The sequence below is a fragment of the Talpa occidentalis genome, unplaced genomic scaffold, assembly GCF_014898055.3.
Source record: "Talpa occidentalis isolate TD23 unplaced genomic scaffold, MPIMG_talOcc4v2.1 talOcc4.10, whole genome shotgun sequence".
Classification (NCBI taxonomy): Eukaryota; Metazoa; Chordata; class Mammalia; order Eulipotyphla; family Talpidae; genus Talpa; species Talpa occidentalis.
The window spans coordinates 70,241,100-70,256,323 of record NW_023600993.1 but is presented as its reverse complement, the minus strand read 5'-3'; the positions used below and the strand labels follow the sequence as shown (position 1 = coordinate 70,256,323).

General features: G+C 44.4%; 1 protein-coding gene across 11 annotated transcripts in view; it reads left to right on the top strand.

Annotated features, from left to right (window-relative positions):
- Positions 1-15,224, top strand: part of RIN2 (Ras and Rab interactor 2) — a 219,442-nt gene that overhangs the window by 182,414 nt on the left and 21,804 nt on the right. For all 11 annotated transcript variants that reach the window (XM_054696013.1, XM_037493976.2, XM_054696010.1 and 8 more), the window contains 2 exons: positions 5,676-5,767; positions 8,562-9,707. In XM_054696013.1, the coding sequence (XP_054551988.1) occupies positions 5,676-5,767; positions 8,562-9,707 (1,238 nt within the window). The remainder of the gene's footprint in view (positions 1-5,675; positions 5,768-8,561; positions 9,708-15,224) is intronic.

Sequence of the window (15,224 nt, the reverse complement as noted above, 5' to 3'; positions counted from 1 at the left end):
ATGATTTTCAAGTGTGTGTATGGGCAATATAAACCATTTCAAGGCTTCCTGATTAAAAAAAGACAATGGGATTGGGAGGTTCGCTGCCTGTAGTAGTCCTGAAAGGTACATAAGTAAAATAATTTTTTATCTATCAATAAAATGACCATCAAGTTTCATGTGCCATGTTTAAGATCAAAACAACTGTCATGGCCTCGAAAATGTAAATTCACATGAACATGATTGTGTCTTCACGTTTCCCCATTCACCTAGGCCCGTCAAGCAAGGACATTCACATGCATACACACATTCACATATGTGCACACACATATCCATGTATATGCACACATGCACATACAGAAAAAGACCCATAATATGAACCTGTAACACTTAGAAATCCTTGATATTTTTGAAGATTCACCAAAGGATGCGATTCATTTTAGAAATAAGAGTTCCTTCAATCTGTTCATGAAGGCTGCATCGCTGTCCGCAGGCCCACTGGGCACTGATGCCCTTTTCATAACTGAAGAGATCTTTTTAGTCTCTGTGATATTAAGCTCAAAATCATGATCTTAACAAGTGTCAGGAAGGTGTGAGTTGTAGAAGGCTTTCTTTTTTTATTTTTGTCTGTGCTTTCTAGACATAACAGGCTTTCAAATCAAGAGTTCTTTTGTGATCAAGAATTGCAAGTCTTTATCTGCAGAATTCGTCATTGCCTTCTCTCAGGCTGCAGGGCCCTGGTGGCTGCCTTTGCTTTTCTGTCTGTTACAGCTGACAGAGCAGAGACACAGACATGATAAACCAGGGCTGTTTTCAAAGATCACGTCTCATGGTGTCACACTTAGGGTGAGGAGATTATTTGGGCTTGCGTTACATTGTTTTAATTAAAGAATCAAGTTATTTCTCAAAAAACGAGTAAGACATTCATAGCTCCTACTGGACTAGACCCTTCTGGGGTCAGGCACCAAGTTATTCATTCTTGGAGGTCACCTGATCAGCCGAAACCATACGATCGATGACCTGAGGGAGGAGAGCACTTCCAGGGGAAACCCAGCACTATTTACCAACAGGAAGAAACTGAGGGCTTCACCTGAAACTGGACCAGCACCCTGTGAGCTCACCCCAGGGGATGCCACCTGCCTGGAACTGGCAGTTCCCTTGGCCTGTGTGAAGAAATCCACTACCCAGGGAGAGGAGGCAGGTGCAGAAATCCCCAACTGTTCCCAGCAGCTACACCTGGTCTGATTTGCAGCCAGCCAGTCCCTAGGAGTGAATTGCAACGCTAACATGTTGGTCAGGGTGAAGTTGACCCCTGTTGACTCTATTGTGCTATTATTGTGAAAGATTTCTACATTCATAAACAGCATTTGGCAAAGCTCACAAAAGATATCGTCTCTCCTCTCAGTCTTCATAATAGACTGGAACCTGCTGTCCAGAGCTATTTGATGATTGAAGAAGATAAAGTACATAAAACTCTTTAGTAAACTATAGAGCATGATACCGATTGAGGATGCTTATAGGAAAATCCCAACGTTAACTTTTATGATTTGGGAGACCTGAGATTCATTTCCCTATTTTTTTTTCCAAAATGCAAAGTTTCTTGATGTTTTTGTTTCTTCTTTTACATCATATGTCATAGTTTACTGAAAGTTTTATTGTTAATTATCAGTCATGATTTGACCGAGCCTTACCAAAATATTTTTGGAATATTTTGGTTGATTCTTAGTACATATCAATACATATAGTCAGATAGAGAAAGTGATTGGATTGTCAGCTCTGATGTACACATAGAATGCACGTGCACAAATACATTGGACTAGTGAATCTGGCTCAATTAACATATCATTTTCCATATCAGAAAAGCACACTGAAAAGTATAGTTGAGAATACAAATAGTGATAAGAACATTGGCCACCCACGCCGTCGGGCCTAATCAATGAGCCCCGCCTTTCAAACTTTAATGTGTATGAGAGTCACCTATCTTCTTGCTAGAATGCAGATTCCAATTCAGTGGGTCTGGGCTGGTGCCTAACAGCCTGCATTTCTGTAAACAGTACAGGACACAGTGCAGGTTTTCTGATCCCATGCAGACCGGGTAAAGGAGGAGTCAGAGTCCTTAGTGGGTTTTTGCAGGTCTTTTATTGGGGTTCACCAGGCATATGGCAGGCAGGGGTGCTGGCTGGGAGGCTTGTAGGCCTGCCAGCCTCCAGCAAGTCTTCACTCTATCTGCGCTCTCTGGAGTTCGTTCTGCTGCTTCTTGGCTTCTCTTTCGGCTTCTGCTTCGGCTTCTACTGCTGCTGCTGGCGTCCCCGTGAAGCCGCCCTTAAAAGCAGTCTTAGCTCAGCTGAATCCCATCTACCTATGCCCACACCCTATTCCAGGTGCCCGCCATCAGGCATGCATTCAGGACAAGGATCCATCATCTATCCTGATGGCGGAAGGGCAGAAAAGCCTGACATTTTCTTTACCCTACAGGGAGTTTTTATATCTGTGCTAGACAGTATACAGCCAGTATTTCTAATTTTCGTAGCAATCCTAAAATGAGAATTCACTGGCTGAAGAGACTATGAGGCTTGTCCATAATCATATAAGAAGCATATATGGGATTTGAACCTAGGTCTTTCTTGATGCCAAATCCTATACTGTCCGACTATACTAGACAATTCCACAGACTTTGGTGTCCAATATGCCTGGTTCTTGTTATCCCTTTGTAGAGGCAGGAGAACACAGTAAGTTCTCTATGATCCGAGCAGATGGGGCAAAGGAGGCGTCCTGGAGCCCTCAGTTGCTTTTTCAGCCTTTTATTGGGATTTACCAGGTACACGGCAGGCAGGGGTACCACAAGGCCAGGAGGCTGGCAGGCCTCCCAGTCCCCAGCGAATCTTTATCTGGGCTCTCCAGAGTTCTCTCGTGGCCTCGCTCTCTTGTTCGAGGCTCTTTTGCTGTTTCGTTCCGCTGTTCCGTTGGCGTCCCCGTGACGCCACCCTTATAAGCCCAGTCTCAGCCCAGGTGAATCCCATCTATCTATGCCTACATCCTATTCCAGGTGCCAGCCATCAGGCATGCATTCAGGACCGCAGGGATCAATCATCAGTCCTAATGGCGGGAGGGCAGAAAAGCCTGATACTTTACTTTACCCTACACCTTTCCTCCCACATTAGCTCTGTAAGTGGGTACGGGTGACCTCCCCATCTGTGTTGTCTTATGCTTCTGATCTGTGAAATGAGGAACCTATGTAGGCCCTACTTAAGTTCTTGGTGCAGTGCTATAGCAGATCTCAGTATTAGTTGCCTTCCTTTTAAAAACATAACAGCACAAGTTTGAAAAATAAATCTAGACTGTGAATGTACTGAAACTCTTGGGTGAACATTGATTCCTAAGATGACGGCTTAATTTTGCGTTACACAGGGTTTAGAATCAGAGCCCCTTTCTTTAACAGAATGTAGGTGAGAAGGAAGTGTGTGTGTTTGTGTGAGGAGATGCTGCATTGAATCCTTGGCTGACACAACAAGAGAGGACTCGTGCACAACTTCTAATTTTCTAGTAGATCAAAGTCTAAAACTAGCCATTAAGGCAAGACAGGTGTGGTTTCCTGTCGTATGTGTCATTAAGAAAAACTCAAACCAGCTGTGTGATGTTTAGGCTCCAGGTACAGCTTCGGGCACAGTAAAGCTTAAAATAAACACAGTTGGTTTGGTGGTGGGGTTGGTGTGTGTGTGTGTCTTTCCCCCCAACTTGTGTAAAAATGTAGATTTTAATTAAGTTGGTATGATCATACAAATATATTTGCATAATGCCTTGACTTTATAAAGTTCTGATTCCCATCCATTAATCTTCATGTAAGATTATAATTGGGGTCACTGCCTCTCTGGGGTCAGGCGGTGGCAATTACCAACACTGCCCTTCCCTACAGGTGGTGGCTCCACTTGTTTCATCTAGAATAGAGCCAAGTCAGCAAACAGAGGAGCTTTTTGTGACTATTGGAGGGTAGGTGAAAGGTTATGGAAGCAGGAGGTGACTCAGACTCCTAGCAGGGAGGAGCCTCCTGCCCACCAACTCCTAATATTTATATGGGCAGCCATGTCATAGATTGTGACATCATCACATTTTATTCATGTTGTTTTCTTTTTATTGAACTTGCTAATTTGTTATTCATAATCAACAGTTTCAAAGGTTCCAAAATTCTCTAGTCATCCAGATTTAATCTGAGTCAATCTAGAATGTTACCTAATTTTACTATAAGCTACTACTCAGGGAATCTTGCGTTGACAAAATACAAGTTGAATGAATGAATAATTCTGTTTTTGAAAGATCAGTCCCATCACTGAGAAAATAACTCCCTTTCCTTTAAGTCACCACTATTATTGATAATTCTTTCACTTATTCCAAGCACACATTCTCCCTGTCTGTCTTAGGCAAGTTCTAAGCCCTGTGGGGAATTCACTAGTACTTAGAGCATGGTATTAACCCTTCTATATGAAACTAGCCAAGTGTTTAAGTCTGCCTTATCCCTTTCTGAGAAAGCAGTAAGTCGTGGTCCTTGCACTTTATAGTGATTTCTATGCCTTGGTACCAGCTCATCTCCTATTGAGTCTGTTGCTCTGTGCTGCTTTGGTGTGTGTGTGTGTTCCTACAAATGACACCCTCCTGCTTCCTACAAATGACACCATGCTGCTTGGGGGCCAGGTCATTGCTCGAGGTCCTTTACACTTGCCATCCTACTCAAAGCATACTCCAGGAGTGGCGGCGGCATTGCCTGGAAGCTTAGTATCCAGCCCCATCCAGAATTCCTGAATCAGAGAGTAAGCAGCATGGGGCTGGAGGAGGATGGTAATTCATATGCACATTAAGAGACACACCATCTTAACACAGGAAGAAGTTTTGTCTCCAACACACAAATGATAATTCTTGGACTCTAGCTGGAAGATGTTACAAGAAAACCAATAGATATTCATTGAGAAACTGCCATAAGACAATGGACTAATAAATCATGGTGTAGGATTACACATTCCCAGCCAGAGAGTTGGAGTCCAACATTCAGATCACTTAGCAAATCAGTACATAAAATTTTATATGTGTGGTAAACCTACCAAAATAGGTCTACCAGCAGTGACTCCAGTATTGACTTTAGATATGTTTTTAGCTACCCAGTAGGGAAATTTGGTCCCCACTGCAGATGCTTAAACTATGTGGGCTTATCTTTCAGTCTGTCCCAAGTATGATAAAAGCAGTCAGAAATAGTAATCCTGGAGGGGACTCCCTGGTGGCCCAAGGGGTTAAAACACACTATGAAGCTTTCCACAGCCACTGAAGCAAGAGTTCAATCCCCAGACAGGGAGGTAACCCACATGCCACAGCAGACCTCTCTTGTCTCACCTGCTGCTCCCCTCAGCAGTCAGCCTGCCCATTCTGTTCCCCACTCTGTCTCTGGTGAATCCTCTCACCACTGCCTCACCCACACACACAAACCTCTGGCCTATACCCCAGTTCTTGTATGCATAAATAAATAAATCTTTTTAAAAAATAGTAATCCTGGAGTCCTATCACCAGTAAAGATTAATTTCCTGTTGGATATGATGTGGTATCTACTTAGGATATTTTAAATACTTTAAGTTAAAACATCTCTAGGATGAAAATTAAAGCAAAGGATGGAAACAAGACCTATAATTACAAATATTCTCTTTTCTCAAAATCAGGGATGTTCTGCCATTTACCTTGAAGTTACCTTATGCCATCTTAACAGCCAAGTCTGAGGCTCAACTTGAAGAACTTGCTCAGCTGGGACTAAGTAAGTGGGCGCCCCTTCCTGGGGTCTTTCTTGAAATGAATCCATGAGCATAATTGATGTTAGGCTGGCTAATAATACTTTAAAAAATGATCCGATCTCCTTGGCAAAACTCAACCTTCAGGTCCATGAGCTCCCTGAAGTACCCCTCCTAAGAATCTTTTTCCAAGTCTAACATTGAGCTATCTCTTAAAGAAAGGGGGCTGAGTTTGCCTGGGAACCCACACGTCTCCCCGGCTTCTCCCATCAATGACTGCCCAAAACATCCAAGTCCTAATTTAATCTAAACGTCTGTAATGTTTCAAGTCATTCCTTTCTGAGGCATCTTTCTGGGGAAAGACACTGCTTGACTGATAGAGAAGTCCAGCATAATGCATCTCATGTATGTGGGTTTTATTTTAGAGGAACACACTAGCATTGATGGCATGTCTGTACTTTGAGGAATTTGACAGCACAGGCATCTAGAGGAACGTCTGCCTCACTTCCCCTCTAGTTCCTTGATTCCGGTCCTTGAGTTCTGGGCCACATCCCTTACCCTATCCTGTATCCATGCTCTGCCTAGCTGGGCGTTGCTCCCCCTTCTGTCTCTGCCAGTGTCCCTAAACTCACCACCATTTTAGTGGACATAGTTGACAATGGATCAGGGCACACAGCTCAGCCAGTATCACTTTGTCTCATTGCCCTGAGGAATCTATGTGGATTTAACTTTGGCACAAAGAATTTTCCTAGCTTGGAAGGGGGAACTCTCAAGATCTTAGGACTTCAGACTTTAGATAGATTAATAACCAGGCTATACTATGTGAATGGAAGTTTGGGATTCTTTAAGTACAAGTACCAGGACTCCTGAAGCCTAAGAAACTATGATACCTGACCCACCAAATAAAAGTTGCTTGTGTTTCTCTTTTGGCATAATTTTCTCTTATTCTAAAGAATTTGTTTTGAATTGGTGCCATTTCCAGATGGCACCAATTCAAATCCCCTTCTAAAACTTAGATTACTTAAAAAGAACTGCTAGATGTGTCTGAGACCTGCTGCATGGGCAGTGGGGGTATAAAATTGGGGAAAAGAACCCTGCTAAAAATATCAGGGCCATTTAAATGTCCCTGCTGAAAAGTTGTACTGTATCTCGCATCTGAGTTTTATACACCGATGGGGAGAGTTTAAAATACTTCCTGAATTTAAGTATTAATTAAATAGTTTACATTCTTTTCTTATGCTAAGAGATGTTTGAAATCATGTATTTCATCCTTGTACTACATCTCTGTTTAGGTACTAAACTCTCATCAGAAATAAATGATCTGGGGCCTCCCCTGGTGGCGCAGGCAGTTGAGCACCGCACTGTGAAGCTGTCCTCAGCCTCTGCAGCTCCGGTTAGATCCCAGCCAGCCGGCGGGGGGTCCCACCTAGCACAGCAGACCTCTCCTGTCACGCCCACTGCTCCCCTCAGCAGTGTATTTCATCAGTCTGCCTGTTCTGTTCCCCACTCTGTCTCTGGTGAATCCTCTCACGAAAAAAAAAAAGAAATTATCTGCATTCAGATTTCATTAAATTATCTGTTGAAAAAGTAGAGGCACCAGGTTTCAAATCTGCTTAAAACTTTTCCAGGAACCAAATTAAGAGTCATTTTTTAAATTTAAACTGATCATCTTAAAATGAAATCTAAAATTGAGTTTCTCCAATGCGCTAATTGGATTTTCAGTACTCAATAGCAACTGGTTGTCCTGTTGGACAGCACAGACTAGAGCAAAGGGAAGAAAAGCAGCAGGTAATGGGAACACCAATAGCAACCATACCTGCTAAGTAGAGATTCGTACAAAACATACAAGGCAAGGCGAGGACTCACAGAGTAAGCCTCTCCCCAAACCCCCATGACCTGCCATTCTTTGTCCCTGGGAAGAAACACATTTTAAGCAAATACAGAAGGCAGAGCTGGAGAGAAAATAGCCTGTTCCAAATTGAAATGACAACAGACATCTATCACCCCTACTGCCTCCCTTGATTTGCGTGGAAAACTGAGACCCTTCTGTAAAAGGACATACAGGAAGTACAGATGAAATAAGCAATGTGCACTGATCCAAAAAGTGTCAAATATGTGTGGTCATGGTAAGGAGATTATAGGATGGGAAAGATGGACAACAAACCACCAAGATAAATGGTTGAACTTGCACTTAACGTTTGCCTAAGTTTGCTGTCTTTTTTTTTTTTTTTTTTGCTTTGCTGATGGGACCCATGAGTGTATTTTTCCTCCATTTGGAGTTTTAATGCTGAGTGTGTAAAACCCCAAGTAAATTATGCAACATCCCTTAAGCCCAGCTGCCAGTTTTGCCCATTAAAGGGAAACTTAGGAGCTCTCTTGTGGCGGGCACCCATGCAGAAGTTGATTAAAAAGCGTCCTGTTGCTTTGAGGATGGACTGCGTTTTTGAGAAGCAAGCTGGGGAGCCCCCATGGCCTCCCTAACTTGCACTATAGTGATTTGTTCTTTTTTTCTCTCACCTGTGAAAAGACTGAGCTGATATTATATGTTGGCCAAACCATTTCTCAAGGGCTTTAAAGGTGAAAATCCCTGGAGCCTTTCTGTGAACCCACAGCTGGGTCTGGCAGCATTTCTACCCTTTCCAGTAAGGGAATGCAGTTAAAGCAAAAAAAAAAAGGAGGAAAGAAAGAAAAACATCACCCAAGTGTAGCACCTCCCCCTCCAAAGACATGTGTTGTCATGCAGTGTACTTTTTAATTTGTGCAGGAATGGCCTGAGAGTACTGTATTTACATTCTTGTGTTCACTGATAATGACTTTCAGATTTTTGGAGCTCTCCAGCTGACAACAAACCCCCAAACCCTCCACCTCCCCATAGGCCTCTCTCCTCAGACGGTGTTTGTCCTGCCTCGCGTCAGCTCTGCCTTATAAATGGAGTGCATTCTATAAAAACCAGGACGCCTTCGGAGCTGGAGTGCAGCCAGACCAACGGAGCCCTGTGTTTTATTAATCCTCTTTTCTTGAAAGTGCACAGCCAAGACCTCAGTGGAGGCCTGAAACGGCCCGGCACAAGGACTCCCAACGCGAATGGCACCGAGCGGCCTCGGTCTCCCCCACCCAGGCCCCCGCCACCCGCTATTAATAGTCTGCACACAAGCCCTCAGCTGTCCAGGACTGCAACCCGGGCGAGCATGCCAGAAACAGTCAACCATAACAAACATGGGAACGTAGCTCCGCTTGGAACTAAACCAACCCCCATCCCTCCACCCCGGCTGAAGAAGCAGGCTTCTTTTCTTGAAGCGGAAGGCAGCGCGAAGACCTTGACCAGCAGGCGGCCTCTCCCCAGCCCCGGGCAGGAGACAGAAGCCCAGCCAGGCGCTGCTGGCAGCCCAGGTGGAGCCCCGCCGCAGGAAGCCCCAGGGGATTGCACAAGGGCCCAGCCTGCCGGCTCTGAATCACGGCCTCTTCCGTGGCATGGAGGCAGACAGAGGCTGAGCGACATGAGCCTTTCCACTTCCTCCTCCGACTCGCTGGAGTTCGACCGCAGCATGCCCCTGTTTGGCTACGAGGCGGACACCAACAGCAGCCTGGAGGATTACGAAGGCGAGAGTGACCAGGAGACCATGCCCCCCCCCATCAAGTCCAAGAAGAAGAGGAACAGCTCCTTCGTACTGCCCAAGCTGGTCAAGTCCCAGCTCCGCAAGATGAGCGGGGTGTTCAGCTCCTTCATGACCCCGGAGAAGCGCATGGTCAGGAGGATCGCCGAGCTGTCCCGGGACAAGTGCACCTACTTCGGCTGCCTGGTGCAGGACTATGTGAGCTTCCTGCAGGAGAACAAGGAGTGCCACGTATCCAGCACCGATATGCTGCAGACCATCCGGCAGTTCATGACCCAGGTGAAGAACTATCTGTCTCAGAGTTCAGAGCTGGACCCTCCCATCGAGTCACTGATCCCCGAGGATCAAATAGGTAAGTGTCCCTTTTGCCTTTTTACATATAGATATATGAATATGGTAACCTCATCAGACAATGCACCCTGTGTTGGTTATTTTTGGATGTTTTCCCCAGAGTTCAAAGCAGCAATGCATCCCACTATTCTGCTTGATTTGAGTGGAAACAGCTTCTTAAAGCAGACTATACCTTACACCTGGCTCAGCTGCCACAGCTTCCAAGCTTAGAAGTTTTGGAAACTGGATCAAGTTTGCCTTTTGAGAGTCTGTTTGTCTGCCTGATTTTGCACTCTGTGTGTGTGTGCATGTGTGTGTGTGCATGTGTGTGTGTGTGTGCCCTGTCTGTTGGGTGTCTTCTGAAAGCATCTCTGCAGGGTGTGCTTACATAGAAAGGTGGCTGTCTTGACAGGCAGTGAGGGTTTTGTTTCACTTTGGGATGTCAGCCTTTGTTGAGGTACAGTGCACAGATGTGTGAAGAAGTCACTGGTGTGCCCCTGGATGCATTTCCTCAGTGAATACACCAGGGCAACTAGTGACTACTCAGTAAGTAAAATTGAAACAGCATCCAGAAGTCCTGGGGTCCCCTGGCTTGTCACCCTTCTCCTATAAGAGAAACTGCCCTGCAGCCTGCTAATCCCACATCATTTGGGAAGATGCTGAATGTTTGAAGAGGAAGAAGAAAAAAAAAAGGAGGCGGGTGGTGGGGGGGAGAGAGAGAAGAAAGAAAAAAAACAAAAGAAAAAAAACAAGTTTATTTTGTGGCCCTTTAAAATAAATACTATAGCTTGGAGGTCACATGAAAGGTGTTTTCTCCAAAGTGAAGGGTAAATACTTTCTCTATAACCTCACTAAAGGCTGAATTGTTGTGAATAGTTACTGTGGCCAAAGAAAATGTGAATTTGGCACGCAGTCTTTTTTTTTCCAGGGCGAGAGTGTTCAAGGGATTTTTTTTTTTTTTTTAAATTTCAGAAGGTTGACTCTAAAAGACTAATTTCAGAGACCTCACTCACTGGCCAGCAGGAGCCAAAGGAGTTACCAAACATTTCAGGCAGTTCTTAAAGCTCAGCCCAAATTTCTTCTTTCTGATTGGGTCTGTTTGGCAAAAGTAGTAAACAGTGTGTGGTAGAGGGTAGTCTCTCTCTCTCTCTCTCTCTCTCTCTCTCTCTCTCTCTCTCTCTCCTTTAAATGAGTTTCAGCAGCTCTTTGATTTTCTCACAAAAGAATCAAAGCCTTGTTTGTTTTCTTGTGGTTTGAGCCTGGTTTTATGGGGCGTGGTTAGAGAGGGGTGTTGCTGGAGAGAAGGTTTGGAAGGAATGTGCCCTTGGGATGTGCATTAGAATTTTAAAATGTTTCTAAATGCCGAATGGTAGCACTGGCCACCTCTTTCCCCATCCCACCAGAGTCCCCCTCTCAGCTGAGACCAGCTCGGACTTGATATAAACAAGAACCCCAAATCTACAAGAGAAACTTGCTCTCCCCGCCAGGGTGGGGAGAATGAGGCAGGCGCTGATGTCAAGCCTGAGCTATGTGGTGGGCAGCACTAGGCGGCCCGCAGAGACAGGACGAGGACCGGCACTTTTCCTGCCCGTGTTGTGATGTTGTGGCACCAAAGTGCAGGACCCCAGGGGCCATTCTGCCAAATTTTTTGGAAGTGAAATTCAGATATGATAATTGCTTTCATTTTTTCCAAAAACATACTCTTTGCTACACAGGAAGACTGTAGCTTTTTAATTTAAAATCTAAGGTCCTAACAAGAAGGGAGGCTGACATCTATGAAGCCGCTCATTTGAGCCAGGCAGCCTGCCCAGGTGATCTCCATGGGTCCTGGCCTCACCCCATGAAGCAGACATCCCATGAGGAGTAGAGAAAGGCAGGGTTTTGCCAAGTGGGACCGCTGGTCCCCAAGGTCGTACCAATTAGTAACTAGCAAATGCAGCAGTTGAACTTTTTTCTGTAGGAATCTAAGTCTCTGTTTTTCTAATATTTCTCTGAGCTGTTTGTGTTCATATTTTCTCATCAGAAACGTGGGAAATTGGGATAGTGGGCTAATGGTTGGACAGCTCACACTAAAGCTCTCTGTAGAGGTGTGGGAGTGGCCTTCGTAAGCATTGCCACACTTTTAGTTGTTTTTTGTTTTTTAACTTTTGCATTAAAGCAGGCACTTCATCATATCTGCTGCTTCCCTGGTAAAACCATCATCCAGTTTTAAAAGTATAGTGAGGGCCTCCCCAGTGGCGCAGCAGGCTGAGTGCAGCGCTGTGAAACTGTCCACAGCCTCTGCAGTGCCAGTTTGATTCCTGGCCGGCCAGGGAGATTCCCACATGGCACAGCAGACCTCTCCTGTCTTGCCCGCTGCTCTCCTCAGCAGTGTATTTCAGTCCTTCTGCCTGTTCTGCTCCCTGTTCTGTCTCTGGTGAATTCTCTTACCCTCCTGTGCCTCTGGCCTGTAACCTAGTGCTTGTATAAATAAATAAATCTTTAAAAAAAAAAAAAAAATATATATATATATATAGTGAAGTGCTGGACTTTTGTAGTTAAGAGGAAGGTAAACCAGAGAAAAGGTTAACCTGAGAAATTCATCACAAACCTAACAGGTGGGAGAGAGGTGGCCCTAAATAAATAAATAAATAAATCTTTTTAAAAAATTATATATATATAGAGAGAGAGAGTGAAGTGCTGGGCTTTTGTAACTAAGAGGAAGGTGAACCAGAGAAAAGGTTAACCTGAGAAATTCATCACAAACCTAATAGGAGGGAGAGAGGTGGCCCTAAAAATTAGACAATAATCTCCTTAAGTGTGCAAATTATTAGATGAAGACTCTGACAAGAAAATTAATTTAGTCTAGTTATCTATGTTTTGCATATTCCAAATGAAAGACTCACTAGTTTACTAAGGACTTATTAATGCTGTAATTTTTTTAGGCCTTGTAACCAACTCTAGGTCAGTACCTTTGTGTAAGCATTGCTCATGTTTTGCCAATTCAAAAATGGAGGCTAAGGTGCATAGAGTAACTTGCAGTGGGTTATGTGGCTGCAAGTACAGGAGCTTGGATCAACCTCCTGTGTGCAGGCTGAGGGGCATCCTGGGATCCCAGACATGCATACTCTAAAGGGGTCCTGCTAACTGTGCATACAAAGACAAAGCATTAGTGTGAGAGAGGTTTAATAGGATTAGTATGCTTAGGGAAGAGGAAATAGGATAGGGGCCTCTCTGGTGGCGCAAGGGGTTAAGACACAACCTATGAAGCTATCCGCAGTCACTGCAGCAAGAGTTCAATCCTGGCCAGGTAGCTACCCACATGGTGCAGCAGACCCCTCCTAACTCTCCCGCTGTTCCCCTCAGCAGTATATTTCAGTCAGTCTGCCTGTTCTGCTCTCCACTCTGTCTCTGGTGAATCCTCTCACCCCCCACACCTCTGTGCTGTACCCCAGTTCTATTCATAAATAAATAAATCTTTAAAAAAAGAAGAGGATAAAGGATAATCATTTCCAAAAAAAATACCCAAAGGTACCCATCTCTTGTTGGTAAATGTCCCAATAAACAGGGTTAGCCCAAAGTGGGGCCACTGAGATCTGTTGCCACAACTTTCTGGTGTGGAACCATTGGAAAGGAGTGAGAGGGGCCAGGCAATTCTGGAATGAAAGGAGCAAAATCAAAGTACAAATCAATAAAATGGCTGCTATTAGCCTCCTCATATGTCTCTTATCTATATGTCTCTTTCAAGTGTCTCTACGTGTCTCTCCTCCATGTGTCTCCTCCATGTCCCCCCAAGTCCCTGGTGCATGTCCAAAGAGTGTAAGCAAACACCTTTCTTCTCCACATGTTTCTCCTTACCCCATCTGCCTTCTGTGTTATATCATCCCACAACTCAGTTCAGCCCCTTAGCTCCCAGTCCAAACCCAGATCTCTGTCTCTCTCTCCCTCTCTCCCTCTCCCCCCACCTCATATATTCCCACCACATCTCACTTCCTGGGAGGATTCATTTTGAATAATGTCCTCAGAATCCCAACCCTCAAATTTGTTCCAAACAAATTGGGTGTATGTATGCTTGTAAGGCTTTTTTAATAATGCCACTTGGGGTTCTCTGCTTCAGAATAATCTAGTCCTGCCTTCCTTTCTCACAACTTCTGAGGGAGATTGCTCTGAATCAGGAGAAAAATATTGAAATCTAAAGCCTAGATTTGCAGAACATCTATTATGAAATCAAGAAAGTTGGGGGATGCATTTCATTGGTTTTAACTGATGTAGAGTTAGAGTCAACATTCACATGTGAGGGGCCTCCCCGCTGGTGCAGTGGTTGAGTGCTGGGCTGCAAAGCTGCCCACAGCCTCTGCAGTACTGGTTCGATCCCGGTTGCCAGCGAGAGTCCCACATGGCACACAGACCTCTCCTGCCGCGCCCGCTGCTCCCCTCAGTAGTGTACTTTTTCATCAGTATGCCTGTTCTGCTCCCTGCTCTGGCTCAGGTGAATTCTCTGACCCTCCTGCACTTCTGACTGTACCCAGTGCTTTTATAAATAAAATAAATTTTTTTAAAGATTTATTTATATAAGCACTGGGTACAGTCAGAAGCACGGGAGGGTGAGAGAATTCACCAGAGACAGAGCAGGAAGCAGAACAGGCAGACTGACAAAGTACACTGCTGAGGGGAGCAGTGGGCGGCAGGAGAGGTCTGCACACCATGTGGGACCCTTACCTGGTGGCCGGGGATCGAAGCGGCGCTACAGAAGCTGCAGGCAGCTTCGCAACCCAGCGCTCAACCGCTGTGCCACTGGGGAGGCCCAATAAAATAAATTTTTAAAAAAGCATTCACATGTGAAAAGTAACCATTGAATGCATGTATATTCCCTTGCATACAGAAATAGTGCTAATCTGTCTTCTTCAGAGAGTGGTTCTTCAGTTGCATAGAGAAAAGCCAATGAAAGAAAAACAAATAGTTCTCACCCATTGACCCCTTGATCCATTGCTGTTGTCACAACCCTTTAGGTCAATATGTTTTAGGCAAGTATAGAATGATGCCAAGTCATCTCAAAAATGATAAATTGTCCTTCTATATAGTTGTATCTTGTTATGGAGAATTTACATTCTATTTAAACTACTCTTTAAAGCACATTTATCCAAAAGCCCTGCCATTTAGAGGTTCTTCAATAAGTATTGGTAGACCTACTACAGTTTGACTCTCCTATTGAATAATGAAACCAGTGAGGGTAAGACACCATGATTTCCCATGTGAGCCAGCTCTATTTGTCCCACGGCCACATATTGTGTAGCATTTCTGGATAGCTATCCATCCACTCTCTCTCCCCATCCTCCATGCCAAAGTGGCACATGGAGGACAAAAAAAGTGCTTTATTAGACAGGGTGTGTCATTACTCATTATTCCAACATATGTTCCTCATTAGTAGGTTTGCAGATCTTACTACTCTTGCTTCAGTCTTTTTTAATCAATAGGAAAAATTAGTCCAAGAATTCTGGTAATGAAATTTCAAATTTGCAGAATTTATTGCGCTTTTGTGGCTAGTGCTTTGAATTTATTC